Raw genomic sequence first — 10,640 nt, 5'->3', positions numbered from 1 at the left:
GTACCTGCCCAGTACGGTTTCCGAAGGTGTAAATAACTCAATGCGGTTGAGTCCTTGTTGAATTTGTAAAGGTTGCGTTTGAAACTAAGAACACTACTTCCTTTGCTATGTGATCTTTCACGAGCTTCGAATTGTGTCTCTCACAGAATTTTAACCATGAAGCTTCAAGACTAAGGTATTGTAGATGTTTTTCTCAGGTTGATTGAATCCTACTTAGAGCATAGGAGTCAAATTGTAAGTTGAAGAGGTTTTATTTCTAGCCCTTCTAATGTAAGACGTTGTGTCCCCTAGGGCTCTGTCCTAGGCCCAGTGTTAGTTTTAGTGGCGATAAAGATTTACTTTATTGCGTTGATTGTAAACTAGTCTATAACATTTAGTCTTTGTCTGAATAATATAAATGTGCCAACTCATGCTGTTGGGCCTACTGCTAAGTTATTAGGGGTTTACTCTTGATCTTGACCTGAACTGGAGTGCTCATGTTGAACTGTATGCAGTAAGCTTAGAAGAGTATTATTTTTATTGAAAAGGATGTGTTTATATGCCCATTAGCTTTGTAAGACAGGGGTTTTTTGGGTTCTTCCAATCACATGTACCATTTGGTATTGTTCTCTGGGGTCATGTCGTCCCATGTACATAAGAATTATTGTTGCAAAAGAAGGCTGTTAGAATCTTAAGTAATGCTAATGTTCTAGATCATCGCAAACCCTTGTTTGTAGAACACAACATTCTAACAGTACATAACCTTTATATTTTCGTGTGTTTGTTGACTATTAAAAAGGATAATTTATTATTACCTCTCAATAGTTATGTTCACTCATATGATACCAGGTTTAAAGGAAACATTTGTATCCATAGATCAAGATTGTACCTAATCTCCAAATCATTTCCAGTAACTGGTATAAAATATTTTAATAAACCGCCAGCAGCCATTAAACAAAAGGGATTTAATCGAGTTTTATTTAGGGAGAGCCCATGAAAACCGTGAGAGTGTGATGGAAACAGATGTACATATTGAAACTAAATTGTTGAAAAATTTAATTACGTGAGACTGAATATTTCAAAATAAAATACTCAACTTAGTAGAAGAATGAAAGTACGATAGAAAGTATAACGCTCTAATAAGAGCGATAAAATAGAGAATAGTGTCGAACGAAGCTAAATAGGGAATCCAAAGAACTGGTTCACACATAATTTATAAAATTAAAAACGTTTCCCAGAATACAATGTTCGCTCTAATATTAATGTGTGTAACTATTTTATTATGTATTTTTATGAAACTCTAAATTTTATTTATTTATAAATTTTTATAAAACAAAATTTCTCGTTTGCCCCCTTTCCGATCCAAGAATCAATCGAAAAAGCTTTTGAAGGAGTCGGGATCAAAATTCAAACAAATAAATCAAAATTAGTAGTGATCGGAATATATAGGTCTCCCAGTGGAAACGAAGATATTTTTTTCAAAATTCGAACAATCACTGACATACAGTGATGACGTACCTGACTGATCAACGTCAGGAATATGTCGTGATGGGGGATTTCAACATTGATGTGTTGGACAACATACACCATTCCACAGTTCGATTAGTTGGTTCACTTAGGTTATTCGACCTGGAGTTGCTAGTCAAAACTCCGACGAGAGTGACGGCTACAACCCAATCGGCTATCGACATCATCACCAATCATCCAAGGGTCGCAGTGTCTGTGGTAAACACAGCTATATCTGACCACTACGGGCAAGAAGCTGTCGTAAGTGGAATGAAACTTGAAAAGGAGCCCAAAATTAACCAAACAATAAGAGACACAAGGCCAGAAAATATCGCTCACCTTATAACACTTCCCTTTCAACAGAAAAGTGGAATTTTCTTCACTCTTCTTAATCCGTAGAGCAGCAGCTCAAAACATTTAACAACGTCCTAAATTTCCATATTAACACATGCTGCCCTACAAAAACGATTAATATTTGCGAGAAAAAACCTCAAGAAACAACTGGATCACAAAAGGTATTTTGGTTTAGAGAGAGAAAGTGAATTTCTTCTAAAAATATTTCAAAAACTTGGGACATCATTAACAATAAAACAAAAACTAAAAAAAAAAATAAAAATAAAAATGGGAATATACTTGTGGAGGATGGAACTGAGGTTGCCAATCAGTTTAACGAATTTTTCGCATCCGTTGCTGTTGGGCAAGGTCCTTGGCCATCTAAACCGCAAATACGTCCCTCGCGAAGACAGAGTCCAACAGGCTCAATGTTGCTGACGCCTGTCACTGAGGATGAGCTTCACCGAATTATTCAGCAGCTCTCAGCCAAAAAGTCAAATGATCTTAATCTAATGTCCACATGGCTCATCAAACAATGCTGCAAGCATTTGGTGAGACCCTTAAATAAATTGGCAAATTCTTCATTCCAAACAGGAGTTTTCCCCTCCCTCCTGAAAATTGCAAATGCTGTTCCAATTTTCAAAAAAGACGATCAACTGTCAATAACTACCGGCCTGTATCATTTTTGCCAGTATTGAGCAAAATTTTTGAAAAGCTTTTTATCATGAGAATGTTTCAGTTTTTGGACAAATACAGTCAGCTCTCAAATGAACAATTTGGATTCAGAAAGGGCAAATCGACGACAGACGTAGTAGTGACTCTTGTCGATATGATTGTAGAGGGAATATAATTTCGGAACCACACAATGTGTGTGCTCTTAGACTTGTCCAAAGTATTCGACTACATTGACCATAGCACACTGCTCGACAGACTGGATCCCATGGCATCAGAGGCGTGCCCCTTAAATGGCTTAGCTCATTTCTTAATCATAGATCCCACGTTGTCCAAATATCAAATCAATCGTCAAAACCAATAGAACCGAGTTATGGTGTTCCCCAGGTATCCATTCTCAGTCCTGTGCTTTTCCTGCTCTATGTCAACGACATAGGATCATCACTTCTGCATGGAGGACTAGTGCAGTATGCTGATGATACGACTCTTTGTTTTAGTGCAATATCAGGTGAAGTGTTGGAACAACAGGCCTTTGTTGACATTAATAACTGTGTAAAATACTTCCAAAGCCTCAATCTCACAACAAGCACCTCAAAATCCAACGTTTTAAATTTTGCTTTGCGTGATGTAGGCAACCATTGTGGACCTGCTGTCTTGTTAGCTGATTCCACACTGGAAAAGTACTCTCTTCAAAATTCCTAGGAATTTAAGAAATTTTATATTAAAATTTGTGACGTTTGCTATACAATGTACTTTCGTCGCTGCAATAAAACTGATTTGATTTGATTACAGTAACAGGTTACGCACAGACAGTTGATTTCAAAGATCACGTGATCTCTTCTCTTATAACGTTTAATCGGGACAGGGATAATTTATAATACTATTTAACCCTAAGACACCGGATAGAACAACCGAGAGGGGAAATCCAGGGTTCGAAAAGGAGAGGTTGTTTCCAAGTTCGGCTCAGACCCGAATTAATATAAAACCAAAAGCCGAAGCAAAAACAGCACCGATGATCAACGGATCAACAGGCTTTCATCATCGTCGACTCGGAAACGAAAGGAAATAAAGGGAAGGCGTCAGCATTTGCTTTAGGATGACTGTTCTCCTACTTAAACGTTCCTTAACACTACAGTTGCTAGTTCAACTGAAGCTCGAATCTAAGGAACGCTGGTGCCAACGTACGTAAAGCGACCCAGCGGCCTTGAAAAGAAACGATAAACTAAATAAAAACTAAATGCAAACGCTAGTTTGCTCGAAATCGCACCTAGCTCGACTAGAGCTCGAAACTAAGGAACGCTGGTGCCAACGTAAGTCAAGCGACCCAGAGGCCTTGAAAAGAAACGATAAACTAAATAAAAGCTAAACTAAATTACGTCTAGCCCGAAGCTAAGGAACGCTGGTGCCAACGTATGTCAAACGACCCAGCGACCCCGAAAAGATACGATAAACTAAATAAAACTAAATTCAAACTCCTTGTTACTAGTAATAAAATCTAGTCCTATTCGTACTTATTTATTTTCTTGCTATACTTTATATCTAAAATAATATTCTATTAGCAGCTTAAGTATGTAATCTCATGTACTTATCGTATCGTTAGTGATTAGGCAAGTGCAGGCAAAAACGTGTTTTGGCAGGTGAAATAAGTACCTACTACGGCTAGGACTTACTTGCACCGTATCGCGTCGTATGTGGGGGCGGTGACGACGACTCCGACTCGACGACTCCCACTGAGAGACTCCGACCGAGAGAGCGAGCCAGCCAGGCACAGCGCACTTACGTACTGTCGTACCTGAGCCGTCCGCTGTAAGGCGCTTCAGCCCTTGAAGCGAACTCCAGCGGATTTATCCTGAAACTCCGTGTCTTACCCGGTCGAGCCGGACCCCGCCAGCTGACGTCTCCTGCGTTGAGCTACTGGAGTATAATTGTAGGTGGAAGAAATTAAGATCTTAACATGTCATCAAAAACTAAAAATATTCTCCTCTCAAAAAAATTAAGTTGTCTTATTATTAGGCTCCTGTAAAAAATGACATGTTACACTCTTAGGTACTCTGATTGTTCGGAGATAGCGCTATGTCTGAGCGAGTAATTTAATAACCCCTCTTGGTTTGTGTTTTTAATGGGTACCATCCCTAGCTGCTTACCGATATTGTTGTTTCAGCTTATCTCTCGCGTTGAGCTTTGTAACGAATAGTCAGTCTGATATCATAATCGAGGTATGTGGCTTTTGTTCCCTCGCTGCCGCTGCGCTTCACGTTTGCTTACCACTCATTTGGACCCAAAACCTCTTTTTTATTCTTTTTACTTGTTTTGTCGAAGGCTCATTTGAATGCACTGTCAAAGGAGGGAATTTCGTTTCAATCCCCCGTTTTTATACTTTTTTCCGATTACCCTATCGTACTAGAGTGGTGAAGTATAGTTTAAGACCAACCTGAGGCAGTCTCGTAGGCAAAACCCCTCTTTGTTTATTATTTACAGTGTTGATTACTGCACACTCGCTTTATTACAAGCCTCTTCTTTTTATTGTCTTATATTTGTAGTATATTGCTTATACAAATCATTGATGCTCTCAGTATTAAATAATGTAGTAATTACCTCTATAAACTTATCTGGTTCCCTACGAGCTAAATACGTATATAAAACACAATACCCATCGATGATTACCGTACATGTGTGGTGACGGTTACGATGATAGATATCAAAACATGAATTAACAATGAAGTTAAACAATGAATTAACTATGAACACCCGTAATTAACTAAGTACTATTTAGACTAAGGTCTTGCCAGTTTTGAATGAAATCAGTTCGCAATTTACTACAACAAGAATAAGTAACGTTTGTGAATTTTCACTAGACAGGTAATTTTTTACGCTAATTTCTGTTGAAAGGTAATCGCACTCTAGGTTTGAGAAAACTATTCACCAGAACGGGTCGCATAGTTGGAGACTCGTGCACAGCCGACGGTGTTTTTGGCATATCTTAAAAATAGCAAACTTATATTGTCAGTAAAATGACTACACATAGTGACGACCTATATCCAACGCCGTTGAAACGTTTGGTTAAAGATAGTATGAACATGGAGAGACAAACTTCAACACTTCTGTCGAGACGTTACCGTTGAAGATGATGGCACGGATTTACTCCGTGTGGTCACGTTACATCCCTATCACCTTTGCTATTTTCACTACTTTCTCTTAGCCCGTAGTTCCTCCAACCTGTTTATTTTCCTAATAATTCATAAATAAGCCTTTCTATCTCCTCCAAAGCTCTTCGTTCATATGTACTGGTTTACTGCCGGCCTCTTTCGAATTCCTCTCTTATCCAGATTAATTCTTTCCTGATCATTACCTTAATTATTTCAGAGATTGTATCTTTATCTTCGAGAGTTTTATTCTATTACGGTATGATTCGGACTCTTTGAAAGAGAAAACAGGACCGTTTTATTTTCCCAGTTCATCCTCCTGTAATACACATTTTTACTTTATCTTCTCGTCCTCGCTTTCTCTGCCGGCAGTATTGTCTTCCCGGGTCTAATCTTCTTCCTTATCTTTTTATGGACGGCGACTATTACTATAGCTGCTCATAGAGCAGATAAATATCGTACCCAGAACAAACCCCGACTTAACTTCACCCTTATCCATTTCTAACCTTATTTTCTTCCGATACCAATATAAATTACACTAACATTTAATAAGTTGTATTTTTGTCATAAAAACCAATAAATCAATTAGAAAGATAAAATATTGTATACATCGCTTATTCTATATTTTCTTGCTGTATGTGTACTTAACACAGCCATGACCGATGCTAATACTTCTTGTAGCATTTGCTTAATACTCCAGGAGGGTTCACTTTTGGCTGGATCATATATTGCATTTGAACATATAGTGGGTACAACAAATACTGACGTGACACTTAGGTTTGTTTAACCCTACGGATACAAGTGCAATTGGAGGTAACGTTCTCTGCTTCTGATACAACGTGAACAAAAAAAGGTATAAGTCTTTGCTTTGAAGATATTATTGAGTGTGATGTAGCTTTTAAGAGCTGGTTTCACATACAATACAATTGTAATAGTGGATTACTTCTACTGTCGATTTTACATTGACCGAAAATGGCATATGTGGTATATTTTTGCTCAGGTGACGAAAGTGTCAACAGCTCATTCCTATAGACTCGAAAGTTAATAGGGTTGATGTCATTGAGGCTTTGAGTTCAACTGGAATTGCAGAAATGAAAGATGAGCAACACTCAATGTTAGGCACCATCTTCAACCTTGAGGTACGCGTTGAGGAACAAGGAATGTAAATTGTCCTCAGAGATGAGATAAATTCAATTAAAGTTTCACCCTTACGAAGTATCTGTTTTGTTGAAAGTCCCGTTAGTGAAATAAATGATAGAGCCCGTAATGCCCAAAATGTAATCATATTCAATCTTCCTGAGTGTGCTGAGTAAGCCACTTACCAAAAAAGAAACTGACGAAACACAACTTGTCAAACTATTACATTCATTGTCTCTTGAGAGCTTCTGTCTTCTCATCTTTTTAAGACATGGTGGAGTCGCTGAAATTATCAGTTGAATTTCCACATTGGTTTCCAGCGAGTTGAGACATTTAATGATTTGGGAGAGAAGGCTGCACAGGTAAGATAGTAAGTTCTGGCCACTTTATTAATTTTTGATTTTTTCATGTAAGATTTCAGTGCAAAATGCTTTTAAAACATTGATGTCATTTAAAGTTTCTGAGAGTACAGGCATCTTACCCAACAATATGCAAATTTTCTGGCCCTGCAGACTTTATTGAACACAACAACATTAACACTGTTATTGAACACAAGTACAGTAAGTGAAAAAATGAGAATGTATCACGTGGAAATATATTTCGAGAAATATCTTAATCTGAAGACTAAACTTTGCATGAGATTTTTTACATATACAAGAATAACTTCTGTGATACTGCATATTCAACCATGGAATTTGGCTGAGCGTCATTAAAGCCTATCACTTAGTAAGCTAATAAAACTTTTCTTTAGTCTGCCGGAGGATGTAAATATTTATTTTCTGCACGATTCTATCTGTCCGCAGGACTTCTCGAGAATAAAATGAGCAATATATTAAAATTCTGCAAGTAGCCTTAGCAAGACCAGTTACGTAACGTGGTATGGTGGTATAAACTGAGATCCCGTGACGTGTTATAAATCAATTCAGAACGATTACTTTATTAATTACAGCAGCTTTCTACTGTTATCTACTATTGCTTAGTGACTGAGTTTAGTGTGTGTATATATGTGTGTTAATTTACTTTACTACATTAGTTTAACATAACGTAAGAATTTATTAAAAAGTCTATAGTATTGGATTGGAAAAGGTTTACAATTAAATATTTAAAAAAGGAAAATTATAACGTTTCAATTGATAATAAGGATTAGCATTGGGTGCAATATCTTCTCAGTGATTGCTATATAATTAAAGCCTTTATCCAAATCTGTAGTACTTTAAAATATGGGCGGTGTTTAACATGGATGTTTAACATGGTGTTCACTGGGTCAAACAACTACAATACTGTGGTTAGTTTACATGACTGTGAAACAGCTGTTTTATCTAATCACCCCATATCATGTCCCAACAGTATTCCTATATGTGTTGTTTTTTGACCTTTGCTCAACCAAAGCAGACAAATCTCGGCTCTGTTAGTGACAAGTGATGATTGAGGGATTTGTATTGAACTGTTTGTGTATGTGTGTGCTTTTGATAGTGGTATAATAATCGAGATTCTCTCAAATTCTGGTTTAGTCGTGCATTAGTATCATTTGTTATTGAGAAAGATAGGAAATTCTATTGAATTCAAATACAAATTTTTTTGTATGATGAGTTCTGCTTCGTTCAATTGCACTTTATGAGTCATCTCTAACTTAAGCAGTGGTTTTAAATTGACATTATCTTGGTAGAGACAGTGTTTGTAGCGACTAATCAGAACTTAATGCCTTTTAATGAAAGTATGGAGGACTATGAATCTGAGGTGTCGGTCATTGACGTTTATGACATTGCATCTGAAATTGGTAAGGAATTTGAAAAGATAATAGATTGCTATGGATCTGAAGCTGTGACCGGGCTGATGCCCAAAGTGATAACAGCTTTAGAACACTTAGAAGTGCTTGCCACAAAAAATGAACGTGAAAATTCTAATGTCCAAGATTTGGAAGCAAAGATACTAAAATTGGAAAGTGATAAACTAGAAAAAGCAGAAGACAGACTTCGGTATGAAAGGGTAAGTTGTTAAAAATTTAACTCTTCAGTCAGTGTGATGTTATTTGTATGAATAGCTCAGTCCATATTTGATAATTCTGTTGAATGAGTGAGACAGATTTTAAGGAAAGAAATCATAGACCTAGGGCTATTAGGGTTGTAACCCAGATGTAACACCCAAGTCAGTTCTTAAATTTTCCAGTGAATATTGGTTCTTTCATTATTCAAGCTCCGAATTTGGAAATACTGGTGATTTGAGGAACTTAAGGTTTTCCATATGTCAGTATCGTACACTCTAACCGCTAGGTCACATGAGCATGATCGTATGATCGTTTCCTGTTTTCTACCATTTCTGTGATAGGCTAATACAGCCCACAGTCTGAGTACCGAGAAATGGTTTAAATTGTCCCACCTGCTGTATACAGACACACACACACACACACAACTATATCTCTCCCAATCCTCCTCAACCCTACATAGGTTTGGCAATTTCTGTAGTTTTAGGACATTATTTCATGTTTTGCAAGTGCTCTTGTAGAAATTCATAACTAATACTTGTTATATTCAATCCATCAATGATTTGGTATTGCTGTCTTTATAAGATTATGAAGTTCATTTATACATAAATAAACATACATATATGTCTTGTTAGGTATATATGTTAATTTCATTAGGTTGATTGTACAGCTTTAATACTTGTAAACAAAACCTTTGAGATAGCTAAATGTTGCGAAATATTGTTTTTTACAACTTTACAAGAAAAACACAAATAAAAACTGAGATATAACTATTTTTTTCCGATATTTGAACCGCCGTCATCTTAAAACCAAGATGTAGAAAAAGTATAAGTATAATAAAAGTCAGTAATGACGTAATATTACAAATGTGTGGCCGTCAGTATAAAGCGTCCAACAGCTGAATTATCAGTATTCATGATTATTAAATTATCTATATTCATGTGTAACGAAAACTCAATGTAGTCCATTCCATGTCAAATCAACACACTTTTTACCTCACCATCTCAGATTTTAATGAATTATGGTATACTAGTACACTCCATATTTAGTCTGAGAAAAATACCAAATTTCAACTTGATATCTCATCTGGTTTCAAAATTACGCCTCATTAAAGTTTGTAAAAAAGCTAAAAATCGACAGGTTTATACACTTTAACCTGAGCATCTCTCTTAAATAAGCTAGAAAGATGTTAATGGTGTCATTGTGCAGAATTTTTCAAGCCCTTTCCAAAAATGCATAACACTACAGAGGTCTTAATAACATTTCCTTTACCGATGTCAAAATAAAAAGTTAAATTTTGAAGTTTTAAAAATTTGCTTCTTTAAAAATTTTGAAAATATTCTCAAATAGTGTTTTTATATAGGTTAATTGATAGTATATACGTTTCCTAATGGGGTCACAACTGTTCCTTACATTCGAATTTCCTCTATGACTTTTACATTCCAGATGGATTTATGGTTATATTAAATTGAAAGGAAGACTAGGTGAAATTTATATGATAGACATAACAATATAAATATCTCTATAAAATTCATCTAAGGTATCTTAATTTTTACAATTACTTTGTGAAAGCCTAATTTAATTTTTTAAGTTTCAGGTATATTGTTAATAAAAAAGGAGCCTTTTAGTAAAGAATTTTAGCTAGGTGAAATTTTAGAATAATTTACAGATGAATTATGATAAAAAGTTTAATGTATTATAAGTGGACTACAGTTTAAACACTTAATTGTTTAAATAATACACTATTGAAAATGCTATTAAGACGTAGAAAAAGTAAAGTTCCAATTAATATTTTATAGATAGCTTACATAACAGAAATAATACACTCAAGTTACATAGTTTTTAACATGCAGACTCTTTTTTAGAAAGGCTCTTTAGAAAGTGACTAA

The 10,640-nt window shown here is 35.9% G+C and overlaps 1 protein-coding gene across 3 annotated transcripts in view; it reads left to right on the top strand.

The window, feature by feature from the left end:
• Positions 1-8,159: 8,159 nt before the first annotated feature.
• The window catches only part of LOC124369037 (RILP-like protein homolog), a 55,639-nt gene continuing 53,158 nt past the window's right edge, over positions 8,160-10,640 (top strand). For all 3 annotated transcript variants that reach the window (XR_006923033.1, XM_046826717.1, XM_046826716.1), the window contains exon 1: positions 8,160-8,756. Coding sequence is in view for 2 of the 3 variants with exons in the window: in XM_046826717.1 (XP_046682673.1) it covers positions 8,469-8,756 (288 nt within the window). In the remaining variant the exon portion in view is untranslated. The remainder of the gene's footprint in view (positions 8,757-10,640) is intronic.

Source organism: Homalodisca vitripennis, chromosome X, assembly GCF_021130785.1.
Source record: "Homalodisca vitripennis isolate AUS2020 chromosome X, UT_GWSS_2.1, whole genome shotgun sequence".
In the NCBI taxonomy this organism is placed as follows: domain Eukaryota; kingdom Metazoa; phylum Arthropoda; class Insecta; order Hemiptera; family Cicadellidae; genus Homalodisca; species Homalodisca vitripennis.
The sequence above is the reverse complement of the archived record's forward strand: the minus strand, read 5'-3'. Positions and strand labels throughout refer to the sequence as shown.